We start from the raw sequence: 20,395 nt of genomic DNA, 5'->3' as shown, positions 1-20,395 counted from the left end.
GTTGCAGGCTCGATCCCCAGTGTGGGGCGTGCAGGAGGCAGCTGATCAATGATTCTCTCTCATCATGGATGTTTCTATCTCCCTCTCCCTCTCCCTTCCTCTCTGAAATCAATAAAAAATATATATATTTTTTAAAAAGCTATCCTGTGCTCTTACTGGATATTGCTCATTTAGGTATGAAAAAATTAGTGAACTTTTTATGTCCAATACTTTCTAAGAGATGAGACAGTATAACCTGCCACTATGGGAACATACATTTTTTTGAAGGAATAAAATATCCACAGTATAGTGGAGTATGACTCAAAATGTTATCTGTCTTTTACATGCATGCACCAAATGTTTTCCTTTCCTTCCAGTTTGACCATGACATTAGAATGTTATGATTTTGAAAATACAAATGTGGCCCCGGCTGGTGTGGCTCAGTAGTTGGAGGGTCAGTGTGCGGGAGGCAACCAGTCAATGTTTCTCTCTTTCTCCCTCTCCCTCCCTGCCACTCTTTCTAAAAATCAATGGGAGCCGAACTGGTTTGGCTCAGTGGATAGAGCGTCAGCCTGCGGACTCAAGGGTCCCAGGTTCGATTCCGGTCAAGGGTATGTACCTGGGTTGCGGGCACATCCCCAGTGGGGGGCGTGCAGGAGGCAGCTAATCGATGTTTCTCTCTCATCGATGTTTCTAACTCTCTATCCCTCTCTCTTCCTCTCTGTAAAAAATCAATAAAATATATTTAAACAAAAAAAAATAAAAAAAATAAAAATCAATGGGAAAATATTGGGTGAGGATTAACAACAACAAAAAATGCAAGCGGGTTATGCTCGTTGTCTTTAAAAATGTTCAAAAGCAAACTCCTCTGGTTTATGAAATGATTCGTGCTGGAGGAAATCACCTTTATATTAAAGGAAAAAACACCCGCCCTGACCGGTGTGGCTCAGTGGATAGAGCCTAGGGTCCCATGTTCAATCCCAGCCAAGGGCCTGTACCTTGGTTGTGGGCACATCCCCAGTAGCAGGTGTGCAGGAGGCAGCTGATCAATGTTTCTCTCTTATCAATGTTTCAAACTCTCTATCCCTCTCCCTTCCTCTCTGTAAAAAACTCAATAAAAAATATATATTTAAAAAAAGAAGAAAAAAACACCATTATTTTAAAATTTCTATCTTTGTTCTTGTGCACAGAGAGGTGGGCTTGGCAGGAAATATATAAAGTTGTCGGTAAGACTATATTTGAGAAGCATTTAATGTGTTTCAGGGGTGCGCAGGGCTAAGGGCCAGTAATGGAAGGGCTGGCTCATGGGGACCATCAAGAGCTAAGTGCCGCTCTAACCGGTTTGGCTCAGTGGACAGAGCGTCGGCCTGTGGACTGAAGGGTCCCAGGTTCGATTCTGGTCAAGGGCATGTACCTTGGTTGCGAGCACATCCCCAGTAGGGGGTGTGCAAGAGGCAGCTGATCAATGTTTCTCTCTCATCGATGTTTCTAACTTCTATTCTTCTCCCTTCCTCTCTGTAAAAAATCAATAAAATATATTTTTTTTAAAAAAGAGCTAAGTGCCACTCTAGCCTGAGGGGGTGGGGAGAGGGGATGGTGCCAGAGCTCAGACAGCCCAGCCCCGAGGCTGTAGGTGGCGGACAGGCTGCCCACAGGGGCTCTGGCCTCCAGCAGAGCAGCACAGCAGAGAATGTTGATGAATTAAATATTAGACATCATTCTTTTTAAAAAAATCCTCACCGGAGGATATATTTATTGATTTGAGAGAGAGAGACATCAGTGGGTTACCTCCCAACCAGGAGTTGACCCTGAAACCTAGGTATGTGCCCTGGCCAGGAATCGAATCCACAACCTTTGGGTGCATGGGATGAGGTTCCAGCCAACTGACAAACTTGGCCACTCTGTTCCCTCCGGCCAGTCTCTCAAAGGTGCCTCCAGTGGCAGCGCCCAACCAGAAGCCAGGGGGCCGGGACCTCACTGACAGCACAGGGAGGGCCGCCTCCTGGGACAGGACCGGGAGGGGGACACGGAGACCAGGGCCCTGGCTACTGTGCCGGCACCTGGGCTCCTGTAGCCACTCTTGCTGTTTCTCAAGAGAACTTGGAAACCTGGGCTTTTCCAAATTGTGGCATTTGTAAAGGCCGATGACTGAACTGGAGGTGTTTTCCAACACCGTGCGATCCGTTCTATGTAGGGGTGGCAACGAGCTGTAGAAAGTAATATATACAGAGACACCTTAAAGCAGTGGTTCCTAACCTTCTGGCCCTTTAAATACAGTTCCTCATGTTGTGACCCAACCATAACATTATGTTCGTTGCTACTTCATCACTGTCATGTTGCTACTGTGACAAATCGTCATGTAAATATCTGATCTGCAGGATGGTCTTAGGCGACCCCTGTGAAAGGGTCATTTGCCCGCCAAAGGGGTCGCGACCCACAGGTTGAGGACCGCTGCCTTAAAGTGTAGCCAGAGCAACAAACAAAATGGGAGCAGATTCATAGATACAGAGGACAGACAGCTGTCAGAGGAGAGGGTGGAGAGGGGCTGGGGGCAAAAGACGAAGGGATTAAGCAAAAAAAAAAACAACAACTACAAAAAAAACCCCTCATAGCCAACAACAGTGATCACCACAGTGAAATGGGGGTATGGGAGGTAGAAGAGCGTAAAGGGGGTGATGGAACGAGTCTTGACTTGGGGGTGGTGAATGCACAATACAATATACAGATGAGGTGTTATAGAATCGTGCCCCTGAAACGTATATGATCTCATTAACCAATGTCACCCCAAGAAATTCGACTTTCAGTAAATAATCAATAAAATGCAGCTGGGGCTGCCATCGCAGAGGAAGTGCCTTGAACGTTTTGATCCCCCCCCCCCCCCCGCCAAAGCTCTGGAACGTTAAAACAGGCCAAGGTAACCTCTGGGCTGGGGTTAAAGCCGCGTGGGGCCCACAGCACTGCTCGCAAAATAGCAAGGAGGCAGTATTCTCACTCTGGCTACCGGCCTGCTGGGTGGCTGCTAGGCTGACCACCTGAATTGACATCGCCGCATCTCCTTATCTGCACCAACCCACAGGCCTCCTTCTAGGGGTGTCGTTGTATCCCTGCCCTTTCTCGTGACTCACCTCCAATCGGGACACCAGGTGGATTTCTGCCTGAGCCACTTGTTTCCTGAACCGCTCTCCTCTGTTTTATCTCAGAGACACACTTGTTGCCCCTCGCCGCTGCCCTGGGCACGTTACAGCCACTCACCGGAACCGGGCTGTGCAGGGTGGTCCTCAGGGGAGGAGGGTGTGATGGCCTCCTGGGTGGGGCCCGCTGCTATTTTCCCCGAGGACCTGAAACCCCAAAGCCCTCATACTTCTGTGCACCACCTAGTCCCTCCCATCTCCACAGGCTCTGCCCATGGCCGGCGCCCCTTCTCAGGCAATGCCCCAAACCCTCTGAGTTCCCCAGGTGCCAGGGACACCGCTCAGCACCATGGTCAGCAACACTCTTGCTAGGCGGGCTCCCTGAAGACCACACACCCCCAGCCCCTTCCCAGCTTCACGGACTGGCATTTCCCATGTCGAGGAAACAGCCTAGCCCTGTGGACGGGTCCATGACAGGCAGGATCCCGGTGGCAATGCCGGCAGTGGGCCCTGCAGACAGCGACCCCTGGGGACCTGGGCCAGGAGAGAGAATCGGGGCCTGGGCCTGACACACGCTCATCGCCGCCCCCAGCCCCAGCCCCAGCTTGTGGCATTCTCTCCACTCCATTCAATGAGCACTGGTTTTCCACTCACTGAGAGGCAAGGTGTTCTGGTACGAACAGCATCGTTTCTAGAGTCAAACAGCCGAGGTTCCCACATCGGCTGTGTGACGTTGGCCGTGCTCTTAACCACTCTGTGCTTTGGCTGTCTCTTCTGCGTCCTGTGACCATAGCGCCGAAGTTCCAAACCTGGTTATAATTCTGATGGAATTTCTTATTCCACAGCACGTGGCTCTGTTACAATATTCAGTTTTCCGTGTGTGTGTGTCCTCAACGGTAGAGATGCGTGTGGATTTTTCTCTGTAAGGAGCACTTGGCTGTCCTCCCACGTCCACGCAGGAAACAGATGAAAAGGCTGCTGGATTCCTCATGCAAACTAAAGAGTTTGAGTCCTGTCTTGTTTACGTTAATGTAAACTACTGGGAAAGAAGGATGCAAAGAGTTTCTAGTTGGGCCCTGGCTGGCTGGCTCAGTGGATAGAGCATCAGCCTGTGAACTGGATGGTCGTGGGTTCAATTCCCGGTCAAGGGCCCATGCCCAGGGTTGCAGGCTCGATCCCCCAATGGGGGGCGTGCAGGAGGCAGCCAATCGATTCTCTCTCATCATTGATGTTTCTATCTCTCTCTCTCCCTCTCCCTCTCCCTTCCTCTCTGAAATCAATAAAAACATATTTTAGAAAAGTTTTTCCAGTTGGAACATTCCAGAAAAGGAGGAAAATCCTGCCCCTGCCCCCAGCTAAATATCCTTTGAAGCCGTTCATTTCTCCCCATTCTAAGTTCACGGCCACTAAGCTGCCTCATCTGCTCTCTTCTTGGTCTCCCCACCCCCAGCCTCAAACCCTTCTCATAGCAGCCAGAGGGGCTTTCCAAGGACAACCTTGACACTCCCCCTCCCGTGCTGAGGACCGCCCATGGCCCCCCAGTATCCTTAGGACAAAGCCCTTCCCTGATCAGCTCACCCTTGCAGACTCCTCCAGCCCCACCACTCACCCCTCCACACCACCTACTCTCAATCCAGGAGCAAAATCCTACTTCAATTCATGTTCCCTCTTGCCTCAAAGCCACCCCCTATCCTCTTCCTTCTCTGGAAGGCTCCTCCCTGAGACTGCTCTCCCTCACGAACTTACTGGGCCTTCAGACCTCATGGTGGACACCACCTCTCACCATGAGCCTTCCCACATCCCGCTGACTGGTGAGGGGGGCTGCCTTTGGGTTCCCCAAATCCTCTCCTGCCCCAGCAGCACTTAGGACACTGTGTTTCCCCTGCCTGAGGCTCGCTTTCCTCGCCCCGAGTAGCTGTGAGCTCTGAGAGCCATGGCTGTCTGCCACCAAGAGTCCCACACGTGGATCAGCAGAGAGAGAACAAAATAGATCTTTTTGGTTTAATGACTGAAATAGGAAGGAAAGAGGAGGGGAAAGAGGAGGAAAATCGATGCATGTAACCCTCTGTCTCTACCTCCCTGCTACGTGACCATGTAAAAGTGGGCCTGCTTCCCGCCCCTGCACAGACCCCTTCCCCCAATCTTCTCACCGCAGTTCATGGATTCTGTAGCCTTTGAGTAGCTCAGGCTAAAACCCTTGGGCTTGTTCTTGACCCCTCTCGTTCTCTGTTGCTTCATGTCCACCAGCAGCAAATCCTGTGAGTTTGATACTCAGAACATCTCCGTGGTCCCCTCACTTCTCCTCTCCCACCATTGCCCTCCTGGCCACCCCATCATCTCTTGATGGGTCATTGTGCTCGGTCACCACCAGAGGGCGCCTTGTAGCCTCCAATGGCTGGAGTTTACTTAACCACAAGCCCAGCAGCTGTCCCCCGAAATCCACTCCCAGCCCTCCCAGGGGCTGCGCCATGCCAATGCCTGAGTGTGGTGGGGAAACTGAGGCAGGCCCCTTCCTGGGAGACGCGGGACTTCTGACAGCCTCGGGGCAATGTCTCTTAGACCACATGGTGGTCCACACGCTTCCACCCAGCCTTTCTCTCCCTCGGGGTCTCAGCCCATGGCTCTCCCAGCCTTCCCCGTTCCTTCTCTACCTGTTCTCACAGGAGCGTCTCCCCTAAAAAAAGTCCTTGGTGTATAATCCCATTTAACCCCGCCTCGGCGTCTGCCTCTCCAAGGACCCGGACAAGCGCTCTCTCTACAGCCTCCTCCCTCTCCCCTGCTTCCACTCTGTAGACAAGGGCCAGGGGACCGTGAAACTTGTCTAGTTTGCCGCTCCTCTGCCCAGAGCCTCTGTGGCTCCCGGAGCCTCACCATGGCCCCCAGGGCCCTGCGCGCTGCCCCAGCCTATCACCTCCAACCTCTCTGTTCCACTCCCCCCTGATGCACCTCCCTGGGCACTTGGCCTCCTCGGGCCTCTGACATGCCAAGCTCAGCCTGCTCCCTGCCCCGGGACTATCCCCTTTGCCGCCTGCACAGCTCATGCCCTGCCTCCCTCTGTCTACGCACAAATGCCACCTCCTCAGGGAGGCCTCCCCTGACCACCCCAGCTAAGACTGCACACCTTCCCCTCCCGCCTCCCTGTCCCTCTCACTGCCTCACGGTTCCCCTTCGCCTGGGCCCCATTGTCACACCGTGTGTCTCCTTTGCTTAGCTGCTAAGTCTGTCTCCCCCACCCGAGCGTAAGCTCCATGAGGACAGGCGCTTGGTCTTGCCGGAGCCCGGATGTGCCTGGCACAGAGCAGGTGTCCATCACTGTGAGTGAATGGAGAGAGGAAGGAAGAAAAGCGAGGGAGGGAGGAGGGGAGAAGGTCCAGGCTCGGGGTCACTCACAGCTGATGGCCAGCCTGAGGGGGTCACTTCGGGCCCAGGTGCCCCAGGTTCAGACCGCACACTCCGAGGGCCCCGTGTTGACCTCCAGAGGTCGCAGGTGACCAGGGATCTGTTGTTAGTGACCACACAGGTGCTTGCTGGGCAGGAGGGGCTGCGGCTCCGTAACCACTGGACTCCAGCCCCCTCCTGGTTGGCTGGTAGGTCAGGGCCAGGGCTTGGTCAGCCGCTCGGGAATCACATGTACTTAACCCTTTTTCATCACCCACAGCCGGGGAAAGAGGAGAGCGCAACAGAGGAGGGGAAGGTGCAGGGGCCCTTCCCAGGCGGGGCCCTCAGGGCTTTCCAAGCATGTAAGTGTCGTGTTGTGGGGTGTGTGTGTGTGTATGTGTGTGTGCGCGCGCTTTGCATATGGCTGCATTGTGTGGGTGGTACGTGCAAGTCTTTTGTGCATGAGCGTGAGCTGTGTGATGATGACGTGAACATATTATGGATTTTGTGTGTATGGAGTGTGTGGATGTGTTTTGTGTGTGTGAGGTGTGTCTGTTGTATATGTGTGTGTTGTGTGTATATGTCCTGCAACTGTGAGGTATGGGTGTTGTACATACGCATGTGTGTGGGTGTGTACTGTCATATATTTTTTCTGTACATGAGTGTATGTTGTCTGTGGTATTGTATGTGTTATGCATATGGCTGAGTGTGTAGTCTATGGACACACTGGATGTGTGTCTTCTTGTGTGCTAGTTGTGTATGTACAACATGTGGTGTTTTCTGTGTTGTATGTGAAAATCTTGAGTGTCTGTAATGTGTGTGTTGTGTGTATGTTATCTACAGGGTGGGCAAAAGTAGGTTTACAGTTGTGAGTCCATGAAACAAAGTTTATTCTAGTGTTATTATTTTATTTATTTACTAGAGGCCCGGTGCACGAAATCCATGCACTCGGTGCACGAAATCCATGCACTCGGGGCACAGGGGAGTCCCTCAACCTGGCCTGTGCCCTCTCCCAGTACAGGAGCCCCACGATCGATTGCTTCCAAGAGGGAGGCCCCGCCCACCTGCTGCACCACCACCACAGGATAGCCTGGGCCTCCCTCTTTGGGGCGGTCGTGGAGCCCCTCAATTGATCAATCGCCCAGCTGGCCTGTGGCCTGGGCCTCCCTCTGCAGGGTGATCATGGGGCGATGGCCAGGCCCCCAACCAATCGCATTGCACCTGCCTTGGTTGGCTTGGCGCCAGTGGGTGTCATAGCATGGTCATCCGGAAGGTCATCAGGATGGTCGTTCTGCTGTTTGGTCATTTGGTCAACTTGCATATTACTCTTTTTATTAGTATAGATTCTTTTTTTAATCCTCACCCAAGAGTATTGGTTTTTTAGAGAGAGGGAGGGAGGGGAAGGAGAGAGAGAGAGAGAGAGAGAGAGAGAGAGAGAGAGAGAGACATCGATTGGTTGCCTCCCATATGTGCCCCTATTGACCCGACATTGAACCCACAACCTAGCTATGTGCCCTGGGTGGAAATTAAATCAACAACCTTGGCATATCGGGACGATGCTCTAACCAACTGCTCTACCCAGCCAGGGTGTGATGAGAACCTTTTGGAAGTAAAGGTGATGTTCGCACAACTTTGCAACTGTCCTCAATGCCACTGCATTGCTATCTTTTTTTTTTTTTTTTATCTTTTCTTTGGGTGCATTGCTATCTTTAAAGTAGCTCATTGGGGTCAGCTTTAGCTCAAGCGGTTACTTCGGATTCTGCTTGTTGCAGACACATAAAGTAGCTCATTGTACGCCGTGAACTTTACCTCCAACAATTAAAAGGGTACATTGTACTTAATTAAAAATTTCAAGAATTGTGTGAGGGGAAGCTGGAGTTTCTCTGAGAAGTTAACTTCCCAGAGACGATACTGTCAGCGATTCCTCAGGACCTTGATTTGAATGCAAGTTCTTCCCCACTGACGCCCTGCTGGTCCCCCGCCCCCAGGGCCAGGAAGGCACTGGTTACCACCGAGCTTCAGCTGTGCCTGGTTTCAGAGAGGGAGTCATCCACGTGGGAGAGGGATCAAATCTTTATTGGTCAGAATGATCCGGGAAAAGATCCATTTTGAGAGGCAGCTGGTGAATCCTATAACTTCTGTCCGTTCGTGAACACCAAGACTTACTATAAACTGTGGAAGAAAAGCAGAGGTAAGGGTCAGGATCCGTCTCCATCTTCCAGGATAACCTCTGCCCAATGGGAGGTCTGGTCTACCCCCAAGAACTAACATGGGCACGTGGAATGGGGGAAGGTGGAAGGGCGTTAGAGGTCAGTGGCCTACGGATAGGTGGAAGTATTTCTCTCTCACTCTCAAGCACAGTATGCCATTATTGATTATTTCAGTCCTTGGTTATTTTTTAAAATATATTTTTACTGATTTCAGAGAGGATGGGAGCTGGAGAGAGAGATAGAAACATCAATGAGAAAGGCTCATTGATCGGCTGCCTCCTGCATGCCCCCTACTGGGGATTGAGCCTGTAACCCTGACTGGTAATTGAACCGTGACCTCCTGGTTCATAGGTCGATGTTCAACCACTGAGCCACGTTGGCCAGGCTACTTGATTATTTTAATTGATTACTTTAACATAAGCTATGTAGTCTATACTTGGAGCAAATTTATTAAATTGATGATTTTCAGTGTTAAGGAAGTTTTTAAAAATGGGCAGACTCATATGTTTACTGAGGATAATTTAGAATAAAAAAGTTTAACACACACACACTTAACATGTACGCATCCACTGACCCAGTGACTTCACTCAGATAATCTGATAATACCACAAAAACACCCTCACACACTTACTCAAAAATCAATGTAGAAGGTACCCATTTGGTCATGGTCATAGCAAAATATTAAAAGCCACCCAATTATGCTTTACTTGGGGAAGAGTATATCCATATTTTGAAGTTTTAGGAAAGCATGCAGAAAGGTGGTGTAGATTTATGTCCTCACATGGAAAATTCTCCATAATGAAGATCAAGCCACAGGGCAAAGGGGATTGGGCCTAAACTGGCAGCTGGACATCCCTCTCGCAATCCCATCTGGGACCACTGGCTCCTAACTGCTCACCTGCCTGCCTGCCTGATCACCCCTAACTGCTCTTCCCTGCTGGCCTGATCACCCCTAACTGCCTCTGCCTCAGCCCCCAGTCACTGTGGCTTTGTCTGGAAGAAAGGGAGGACGACCAGAAGATGTCCGGTAGACCTGGTCTAATTAGCATATTATTCTTTTATTAGTATAGATGGCTGTACTAACTTTTTTGGTCACTGTGATGGCCATTGTCTTACATACATATTTGTGCAGTTGTCCAAGGTTTTCTATGGTACATATCATAGAACGGAAATTGCTGGGTGGAGAAAAGGGCTGTTTATGGACAAAGAGAGTCAAGGTCACCCAAATCCTGCTCACCTGCAGCAGGTACAGAGGCTCTGTGTTCTGTTCTAGTGCGTTAGTTTCAGGGAAGGCTCCGTCCTGCGTCCACTCATCCCTTCCAAGCCCCAACTGTGCACATCATCCCATATATCACCTTCTTCTAATTAATACTAAGTTTAATTTTATATGGCCATGCACTCCATCTTAAATCTCTTTTTACTGCCCAGCCAGCATGGCTCAGTCGTTGAGTGTTGACCTACGAACCAGAAGGTCACGGTTCGATTCCTGGACACGCCCAGGTTGCAAGCTCAGTCCCCAGTGTGGGATGTGCAGGAGGCAGCCGATCCATGATTCTCTCTCATCATTGATGTTTCTATCTCTCTCTCCCTCTCCCTTCCTCTTTGAAGTCAATAAGAAAATATATTCTTAAATCTCTTTTTATTTTTTAAAAAATTGGGAAAGTAAGGGGGGGGAAGGGAGAGAGAAAAGGGAAAATGCAAGGGGGAGGGGCAATGTGTGGGGTCAAGGACAGATCATTCAAGTCAGGGGCCAGCAAACTGGAGCCCAGAGGCCAAATGCAACCCACACCCCATCCGTTTTTATATGGCCCATGAACTAAGGGTTTTCTCATTTTCAAATGGTGGACAAAGACAGAAATCAAAAGACAAGAAATATTTTGTGATACCTGAAAATGACATGAGATTTAAATGTCAGGGTCTATTGATACAGTTTTATTGGCACACAGTCATGTTTATTTGTTTTCTTTCTGTTTTTTTGGTTAATCCTCACTGGAGGCTATTTTTTTCCATTGATCTTAGGGCGTAGAAGGGAGTGGGGAAAGGGAAAGAGGAGAGAGAGAAACACTGAATGAGAGACGCATATCGATTGGGTGCCTCCTGCGGGGGAACCTGCAACCCAGGTATGTGCCCTTGACCGGACTTGAACCCAAGACCCTTCGGCCAACACTCTAATCACTGAGCACTCCGGCCAGGGGTTTTTTGTTGCTGTTGTTTTTGTTTGTTTGTTTGTTTGTTTTTAATGCTGTGGCTGCTTTTGTGCCACAAGGCAGAGCTGAATATGTGAGAGACCATACGGCCTTCGAAGCCGGAATGACTTACTATTGGGCCCTTACAGAAACGTTTGCTGACCCCTGGCCTGAGCCATCAGCAGATCAACTTCCCTCTCCATCAATCCAGAGAATCCCCCACTTTAAGAGATGTCTAAGACACACCCCGCCCCACACACACACACACACACTCCATCCTTCCCCAGCCGACGTACTTGTAAGGAGAACACTGCTTCCATTTTCCATCTGCATCGTAATTACCGGTCAGCGAGCACCACGTCCGATTAAAAATGTAGCCTATCTTGGTGCACGTCTGAAAGAGTCTACTCCTGAAGCGGAAGGGGAAGGCACACATGGGGGGGTCTGCAGAGAGAGGGAGAAGCAGGAGGAGAAACATGAACATGGAGAGTCTCAAGGTTGCCTGGACCAGGGCTCAGTGGTTAGAGCGTTAGCCTGCGGACCAAAGGCTCACGGGTTCGATTCCTGATCAAGGGCACAGACCTCGGTTCCAGGCTGTGGGCGGGAGGCAACCCATGGATGTGCATCTCTCACATCAATGTTTCTCTCTCTCTCCCCCTCCTCCCTCCCCTCCACTTTCTCTAAAAACAACAACAACAACAACAACAAATCAATGGAAAGCCCTAGCTGGTTTGGTTCAGAGGATAGAGCATCAGCCTGTGGACTGAAGGGTCCAGGGTTTGATTCCAGTCAAGGGCGCATGCCCGGGTTGCAGAATCGATCCCCAGTAGGGGGCATGCAGGAGGCAGCCGATCAATTAGTCTCTCTCATCATTGATGTTACTATCTCTCTCTCCCTCTCCCTGAAATCAATACCAAAAAAAATTTTTTTTCAAAAAAACACGTGTTTCTCTTTTTAACAAATCAATGGAAAAAAATATCCTCGGGTGCGGATTAAGAAATAATAATAATAAAAGGAAGCCGTATGGCTGACCATTGTGAGACTAACTGCGCCCACTGCTTTCCAAGTGGTGAGAGCAAGTAGAGGAGCCAGGATCCGACCCCATTGTATCCAACACCCCAGGTCGCGAAGCCCGCTGCCTTCCATCGCCTCTTGGACCCGAGGCATCACGACAGCCGCCGGGAGGGACACTCACCATTGGCCGTGCAGTAGCGCCACCTGCCTTGGAATCTGTCGTCCAGGGAGCACCAGGCATAATCGCTGTGCACGGAGATGCAGCTGTAGTAGGTCAGGTCATCGTACGTAAATGGGAAGACACAGGGAGCGTTGAAATATTCTGGGACAGAGGGGAACATGGTCAACGGGGTCCCGCTTCCGAGAGGAGTGGCCGTTCTGCTGCCTCCCATCCACGTGGCCAGTCCCTGGCGCCCTCCCGTGTGCGCGCCACAGAACATACGTGGGTCAGAGGAGGCCTGACCTCATCCCGCAGCGGGGAGCCGCCTGGAGCAGGTGGCTTCCGTCGCAGGCAAGCCCCCCGGAGACTGGACACCCGTCTGCGACCCTGAAATGCTGGTCTTTCTTATGGTCCCCTTGCCCCCTCTCCTAGGAAAAGAAATCTCTCCGCCTGCTGAAGGCGGCTGCCCCTACGCTTCGCTCAGGGTGATTCGCTTCCCTGCGCGCCATTGGTCACCAGCGAGCATTGCGTCTTTGCCTTGACCACGGCAACAAGTTATTCCTGGATACTCCCAACCTTTCATCCCCTCATTGTTAGCGAGAATGTTCTCTCTTCAACACTGACCTGACCTTGCCACCGACTTATTGCTCTAAAGGCAAGAATTGGCATTGAAGTGGCTATGATTCCCTCTTGATCTGGTTCCCCAAACACCTCCAGCCTCACCTTGACCACCTGTGACCCGCTCTGGGAGCTGGCAAGGCCACGCCCCTTCCTGCTCCCATTCAGCCTGTAGGTGAATCTCCATGAAACCTCCTTGAACGTCCACACTATGCTAGATCCACTTGTACTGAACTTGCGTCTTGGTGCCCCTTTTTTCCCATTTATTTGACGTGTAGTGACCTGTTCAGAGTCTTTCTCCTTTGTCAGGAATGACCACAGGTTTCCTGTTCAACGCTAGACCCATATTATCAACTGATAGGAGCTGGCACAAAACAGAAAGTTAATAAATATTGCTTGGTCTTCCATAATAAGCCTGAAATAATTTTGATGCAAGATTCATTTTTAAAATGAATAAAAGTCAGAACTTTTATTTTACTATTTAACTACATTGTTATGTTTATCATTTAATATTTAAAACCAGAGGCCCAGTGCACCAAATTCATGCACTGGGGGTGGAGGGAGTCCCTCAGCCCAGCCTGCACCCTCTCACAGTCCAGGACTCCTCAGGGGATGGCCACCTGCCAGCTTAGGCTCAATACCCCTGGGGATCAGGCCTAAGCCGGCAGTCAGACATCCCTCTCACAATCCGGGATCCCTCGCTCCTTACCACTTGGCTTGCTGCTCCTTAGCACTGTCATAGAGGTGGGAGAGGCACTCGCCAGCCATAAGCCAGGCTTCTGGCTGAGAGGCCGCTGCCCCTGTGGGAGTGCACTGACCACCAGGGGGCAGCTCCTGCGTTGAGCATCTGCCTCTGTTGGTCAGTGAGCATCATAGAGACCAGTCGTTCCACCCTAACAGTCGCTTAGACTTTTATTATATAGATTATTATAACAATTTTATTAGCATTAGTTATTACCATGTTCATGATTAATGGGCTATTATTCGTATGAGAAGCTATGTTATAGCTTCCCCTGTGCTGCTGGACATAGTGTTCTGCATGATTTACAGACGCCAGCGTTTAACGATTTCCTTACTTCAGTCCAATGACTTGGGTCCTGTCATTGCCTCCTCCCCAGGCCCACTTTGGTCCTCAGCCTGTGTTCCCTGCACACAGAGCAGCCCTGCTGTCTGCTGCTCTGAAAATAGCTTCCTTCTGACGCCAAAAGCAAGAGAGCTGAAGGGCTACGGTTCCCCACCTTATACTCTAGGCCCGTGGTCGGCAAACTCATTAGTCAACAGAGCCAAATATCAACAGTACAACGACTGAAATTTCTTTTGAGAGCCAAATTTTTTAAACTTAAACTATATAGGTAGGTACATTGATATTAACTTAATTAGGGTACTCCTAAGACTTAGGAAGGGCCACACTCAAGCAGCCAAAGAGCCGCATGTGGCTCTCGAGCTGAAGTTTGCCGACCACGGCTCTAAGCCATGTTGGCCAAACCCCCAAACAAGTAATTGCTGATTGAAATAGTTTTAGAAACCAACCAACATATCTGTAACCCTTTCACTGGCTTGACTATCCCCATAAAGTGTTCCCACATCTGCATTTCTCTCCTAAAACTCCCAACTTCATGAGAGCTACAGGTTACAACTGAGCACCAGCTGTCTACATGTGCATGTGGTTCCTCTCTTCCAAGAATGGAGACACTGAGGCATAGTTATCTACAATGGATCCATATGAGCTCCATGATTAACTTTTTAACTTAAAAAACAAACAAAACAGATACTAAAGGTCACATGCATCTGAAATGTCCAGAAAAGACCAAGCTAAAGAGAAAGCAGATTCGTGGTTGCTGGGAATGGGAAAAGGGGTGACAGCAAATGAACACAGAGATCTTCTGGGGGGGGGGGACATTCTAGAGTTGAATCGAGGTGATGTTTACACCACTCTGAGCATTTATTACAAATCAGTAAATGGTATATTAAAATGGGTGAATATTATAGTGTGTGGGTTATACCTCTACATAGAATAGGTTGTTAAAAGTAACAACCAAACAAACAACAAGACCCACAAATGCTGATGGTAGTAACATAGAAAAAGGGTGGGAGAGGTCATCTGGGAGGGCTGGCTGAAATGGATCTTGAAATACAAGATTTGGCTGCCATGACCAGGGAGGGCCTTTGGGGCCAGAAGAAAACCAAAGGAAAGAGTAAAACAGCCGGGAAATGCAAGGAACTTTCAGGAAGATGATACTGTTTCACAGGCACAGAGTGGTAGAGGTGGGGAGGGGGCCTAACATTTCAGATGCTAACAAATAAAGAAATGTATTCCCACCTGGAGCTGGAGGACGTAAATGGACATTCAATTCTGAAAGAGGAAAAAAAAGGTTAGACCGGGTTCAAGACCAGCCAGGAAATATGAAGCTGTTTTATCCAGTAACATCAGCCGACCTTTAATCGGCCGTTCCTGTGTTCCAATCATTGTCCTTGGTTTCCCTCGCCACAGCCCTTGGAAGGAGAAATTATAACAGAGCTCTCGTCTCCTTCCATCCCCCAAGGTTGCCAGGTGGGAGGAGAGGACACAGGCCCCTGAGAGCCCCTGGAATGTATGTGACCCCTGACGGGTGGGAACTAGGTCGGACTCAAGAAGTCTGACTTCTGAGACTGTGATCCGCACACAGTACTGATAGCACCTTGGAACGTCACTTACCTGTCACTGTGCACGTGGCTTAACGCATGTGCCTCACTTTCTGTACCTTCGAGAAAACGTTACTCATTTACGGTTTGCGCCAGACGCTAGCTGGGAGCTGCTGTGTGGTGAGTATGGCATCGTGTTAGCTGATCGTGGCCCTGCTCGTCAGAAAGCAGCTAACGAGCTGTCAACATTTAAAATTTAAAAAAGAATTCAGTGATAGCTGACATACAATGTTATATTAGTTGTAGTGCCTTATGCTAATTGCCTCCAGGAAACCAAAGCTTTCAACGGCCCTGGAAGGTCCGTCTTATTATCTGTTGCATTAAAACTTTTTAAAAATATATATTTTATTGATTTTTTACAGAGAGGAAGGGAGAGAAATAGAGAGTCAGAAACATCGATGAGAGACATCAGCTGCCTCCTGCAACCCCCCACTGGGGATGTGCCCGCAACCAAGGTACATGCCCTTGACTAGAATCAAACCCAGGACCTTTCAGTCCGCAGGCTGACGCTCTATCCACTGAGCCAAACCAGTCAGGGCTTATTATCTGTTGCATTTAGAGGTGATGTGTTGTTAACGGTGATCTCCAGTTTGTAAATGCGGAAAGGGAGGCTCGGAGAGGGAAGTCACTTGTTCAAAGCCACCGGACTCAGAAGCAGTCCAGGTCCTCGGACTCCAGAAACTGAGCCTCTAAAACAGTGGTTCTCAACCTCGGCTGCCCATGAGAATCACCTGGGAATCTTTTTAAAATCCTGATTTCTGGGCCTCATCCTCCGGAAATTCTGTTTCTTTGTGATGGGGTGGGGCGGCAACATTAGTCACAAAGAAACGGAATTTCCGGAGGATGAGGCCCAGAAAACAGGATTTTAAAAAGATTCCCAGGTGACTCTCATGTGCAGCCGAGGTTGAGAACCACTGCTCTAAAATAACCCTGCCTTTGGGGGGCGCTGTTTCTCACCCCCGAACTCTTTTTTTTAATCCTCATCGGAGAATACGTTCTTATTGATTTTAGAAAGAGAGGAGGAGGGAGAGAGAGAGAGAAACATTGATGGGTTGTCTCCCCCACGCCCAAGTGGGAATCAAACCTGAAGCTTTGGCTGTATGGGGCGATGCTCCAACCAACTGAGCCGCCACCTGCCAGGGCCCAGAAACTCTTTTAAAGAGGTGCTGCCATCAGGCGGGGCCTCCCCCTGCGCAGGGCAGGGTCGCGCGCTGTGTTGTAAGCACCGGCTGTCCCCCATGAGTGTCCTGCTTTGTCTAGTCACCGAGGCTAATCCTTAAAACCTCTTATCTCTCTTCTCCTTACAGCCCACAGCCGGCTCCTCATGTCACAGGTGAAAGAACACAGGGATGCTTTCCCTGAAACACTGTCCGCTCGGTGACAATGCTGCAGCCTGGACTCCTGTCCGGCGCCGCCTGGTTCCTGGGAAGAAGCGATTTCTTGCCCTGGCCGGGTTTCTCAGTGGTTACAGCGTCGGCCCATGGACCGGAGGGTCGCAGGTCCGATTCCCAGTCAAGGGCAAGTCCTTCGGTGGCGGGTTCAGTCCCCCGCCCTGGTAGGTAGGGGCCCATTCGGGAGGCAGCCAAGTGATGTGTCTCTCACATGGATGTTTCTCTCTCTCCCTCTCCCCCCTCCCTTCCACTCTCTCTAAAGATCCATGGGAAAAAATGTCCTCACTCCTCGGGTGAGGATTAAATAAATAAATAAATAAATAAATAAATAAATAATACCAATTTTACAGAAGAAGCGAGTTCAGACCCCGGTGCCCCCAGAAACGGTCCTTTGCCTTTTCATTCACTGATAGTGCTGAGCACAGCCGCAGCCTCACCCGTCTTCCTCAGTCCTTGCCCGTTACCTGGTTATCACAGCACACCCCGGCCAAGCTTGGCCATCTTTACCACCTGATCCTCCCCCACTCCTCCTCCCCTCCCCCTTCTCCCTCTCCCTTTCCTCCTCCCCTCCCCCTTCTCCCTCTCCCTTTCCTCCTCCCCTCCCCCTTCTCCCTCTCCCTTTCCTCCTCCCCTCCCCCTTCTCCCTCTCCCTTTCCTCCTCCTCTTCCCCCTTCTCCCTCTCCCTCTCCTCCTCCCCTCCCTCTCCTCCCTCCCCTCCCTCTCCCTCTCCTCCTCCCCTCCCTCTCCCTCTCCCTCTCCTCCTCCCCTCCCTCTCCTCCCTCTCCCTCTCCTCCTTCCCTCCCCCTCCTCCCTCTCCTCCTTCCCTCCCCCTCCTCCCTCTCCCTCTGCTCTTTCCCTCCCCCTCCCTTTCCCTTTCCTCCTTTCCTCCCCCCTCCTCCGTCTCCCTTTCTTCCTTCCCTCCCCTTCCTCCCTCTCCCCCTCCTCCTTCTCCTGCCTCCTCCTCCAGTTAATGACCACGAAGCAGCACCACCCCCAATACCGACTGAGGACTTAGTGTGTCCAATGTGTTCTGAGACAGAGGACACAAAAGGTCCCCCCCCCAAAAAAAAAAAGCGCCACGCTGTCATTCTGCTGCGGACTGAACAACCTCACAGGATCACCACCTCAGACGAGAGCACTCGGAGATCTCGAGGAAACAAGATAAGGCAAGTCCACTTCAGAACTTCGCCTGAAGGCAGTCAAAGACAAGCTCACGTGTCCCAAATGACCGAACGTATGAGTGATGGCACTTCTTCGCCAAGGACACCTTTCTCCTCCTCCTCGCCCTTCTCCGTAGAGACCCCGTGAGCTACCCCTTTCTGACAACATCCACTGTTGAGTGGACCCGTCTTCCTTAATCCCCCCGAAACCTCCCAACCAGAGCCCAACGCCTAGAATAGCTTCTGACGCCGTCCTGCTTAGAACCCCCAGGTGCCCCATGGCACCCCAAGGTGCGTGGTCCTCTTGACTCCAGTGAGTGATACACCAACTTGTGCAGCTCCCACCGGCTCCCCGGGGCTTGGGCTGCAGGCGTCCACAGCTCCCAGGGCCTCACCCACCTTTTCTACCTTAACCCTTCCAAGGACTATGAGAGGCAACGATCGCATCCTCTCTGTTGCATTTGTTTTTGAGGGTTGCGGGGGGAGGCAAGTCACACAAGTTATAAGAGGAAAACCATAAAAATCCTCCCGGCCCCACCACCCTGTCCCCCTCTCCACAGATAACGGTGTTGTCATTCCTGTGACCTGCAGAGTCACCTTATGAATATTCAAGGCAAGTATTTTTTTAAATTGATGAGAGAGAGAGAGAGAGAGAGAGAGAGAGAGAGAGAGAGAGAGAGAGAGGAAGGAGGAGAGAGAGCAACATCATCAGCTGTTCCCACTCATTACACCGGTTGCTTCTTGTAGGTGCCCTGACCCGGGATTGAACCCACAACCTTGGCGTATTGGGGCGATGCTCTCAACAACGGAGCTGCCGGGCCAGGGCTCAAGGGCAAGTATTAACAGCCTTTCACGCCTTTTCTACACAAAGGATAGCCTAGCCTTTGTACGGTTTATTTTGAACCTTGTTCCCTTAACCAAAGATCTTAGCAATCCCTCATAAGCTTCCTCTTTCTCTTCTTTTTTGAATCCTGGCAAGAACTCTTGACAAGAGCGCTGCCTCCTTAGGGAATGTTGACGTGCCCAGGACGGCATCGCTGACTCCAGGCATCGCGTACTGCACAGCAGGTCTCTGGGACTTACTCCTCTTGGGTGACTGAAACGCCCTACTCCCAGAACGACTAACTCCCCATCGGCCTTCTCCCGGCCCCGGGCTATCACTGTTCTACTCTCTCTGCCTGTGGGTTTGACTATTTTAGATCCTTCGGAGAAGTGGAGTCAGGCAGGCAGTCTGTGTCCCTCTGTAACTGGCTGATTTCACTTGCCATAACGTCCCTGGGTTCATCCACGTTGAAGGCGGGATTTAGGAGCTCCCTCTTTCTTAACAGCGCTTGCCATTCTCTGGATGGAAAGACTGAGGCGTCAGGAGAGGCCGAGTGACTTGCCCGTGAGCACCCAACCAGCAAGAGGAAGAGCAGGGATTTGAACTTGGGGCTCTCCAAATCCTCCGCTCTGCACCAAGCATGGTGCTGCATTTAAATGACATCGGGCGCCCCTGCCGGGTGGCTCAGTTGGTTGGAGAGTGGAACCATGCGCCCGAAGGGTTTCAGGTTCCATTCTGGGTCAGGGCACATACCTAGGGTTCGGGTTCCATCCCGGGTTGGAGCTTGTGCGAGAGGCAATCGATCAATGTTTCTCTTTCACATCGATGTTTCTCTCTCTCCCCCCCCCCCCTCTCCCTCTCTCTCTCTTTCTAAAAATTAATATAAATATATCCTCAGGTAAGGATTGACCACAACAAGAATAAATAAATAAAATAAAAGATAGTAGGGACAATGGATAGTTGCTGTTTCCTGCCCGTCTCACCCCAAACCACCGCCTCCTAGGCCTCCCCTTCCTCCTGCTCCTCTCCTCCCCTGCCCATGCCATCTCACCTGCTTGCAGCCCACACATACAGAGCACCAGGGACACCCAGCCTGCCAGCTTTCTCATCACCTCCATCGACCTGCAGGTGGCCTGCCCCGGCACAGGTTGCCTCTGACTTTATACTCCCCAATGCCCGCCCCTCCTACTCGAGCTGCTCCAGCTGCTCCGGGGCACACAGACTTACTCCAGAGCACCGTGTGCCCTGCCCTGAACCTCAGGGCGCACACGAAGATCAGGAACATCCCTCTCAGAAGCGTGGCCCCAGACCAGCTCCATCCCCCTCACCGGCAAGCTGGTTGGAAATGCAAATCCTCAGGCCCCACTCCAGACTCTGAAGCACTGGGGAGGGGACCCAGGGCCTGGGTTGTAACGTGCCCTCCAGGTGAGCCCAGTGGTTGCTAAAGTCTGAGCACCATCGCTCTGGCTTAATACTTTCATATCCACCTCATCTCGTTTACTCCCTTCCTTATTTTTTTTAAAATGAAAGTCCACCCTGGCCAGTGGCTCAGTGGGTTGAGCACCTTCCCGTCACCAGAAGGTTGTGGGTTCAGTTCCTCGTCAGGACACATACCCAGGTTGCGGGTATGAGCCCCGGGTGGGTGGGTACGGGAGGCAACCAA

At 51.0% G+C, this 20,395-nt stretch overlaps 1 protein-coding gene across 2 annotated transcripts; it reads right to left on the bottom strand.

Annotated features, from left to right (window-relative positions):
- Nucleotides 1-8,546: 8,546 nt before the first annotated feature.
- On the bottom strand, nt 8,547-20,027 carry LOC132216321 (binder of sperm protein homolog 2-like). Of its 2 annotated transcripts, XM_059665493.1 has the most exons (5): nt 19,784-20,027; nt 14,997-15,029; nt 12,080-12,220; nt 11,181-11,328; nt 8,547-8,660 (listed from the first exon to the last, which is right to left on the bottom strand). In XM_059665493.1, exons 1-5 carry the CDS (start codon nt 19,848-19,850, stop codon nt 8,654-8,656), a joined length of 396 nt encoding a protein of 131 aa, XP_059521476.1. In that variant the 5' UTR covers nt 19,851-20,027; the 3' UTR covers nt 8,547-8,653. The 2 variants fall into 2 exon arrangements, with proteins under 2 accessions (XP_059521476.1, XP_059521475.1); XM_059665492.1 differs by lacking the exons at nt 14,997-15,029; nt 19,784-20,027 and having other exon boundaries at nt 12,080-13,114.
- Between the last annotated feature and the right edge of the window lie 368 nt (nt 20,028-20,395).

This window comes from Myotis daubentonii, chromosome 15 (assembly GCF_963259705.1).
Source record: "Myotis daubentonii chromosome 15, mMyoDau2.1, whole genome shotgun sequence".
Taxonomy (NCBI): domain Eukaryota; kingdom Metazoa; phylum Chordata; class Mammalia; order Chiroptera; family Vespertilionidae; genus Myotis; species Myotis daubentonii.
The sequence above is the reverse complement of the archived record's forward strand: the minus strand, read 5'-3'. Positions and strand labels throughout refer to the sequence as shown.

Coding starts and splice junctions, on each gene's coding strand:
- LOC132216321 (XM_059665492.1), bottom strand. CDS start 12,338: ATGTTCTGTGGCGCGCACACGGGAGGGCGCCAGGGACTGGCCACGTGG. Junction 11,329..12,079: donor GCGCTACTGCACGGCCAATG/GTGAGTGTCCCT, acceptor CTCTCTCTGCAG/ACCCCCCCATGTGTGCCTTC.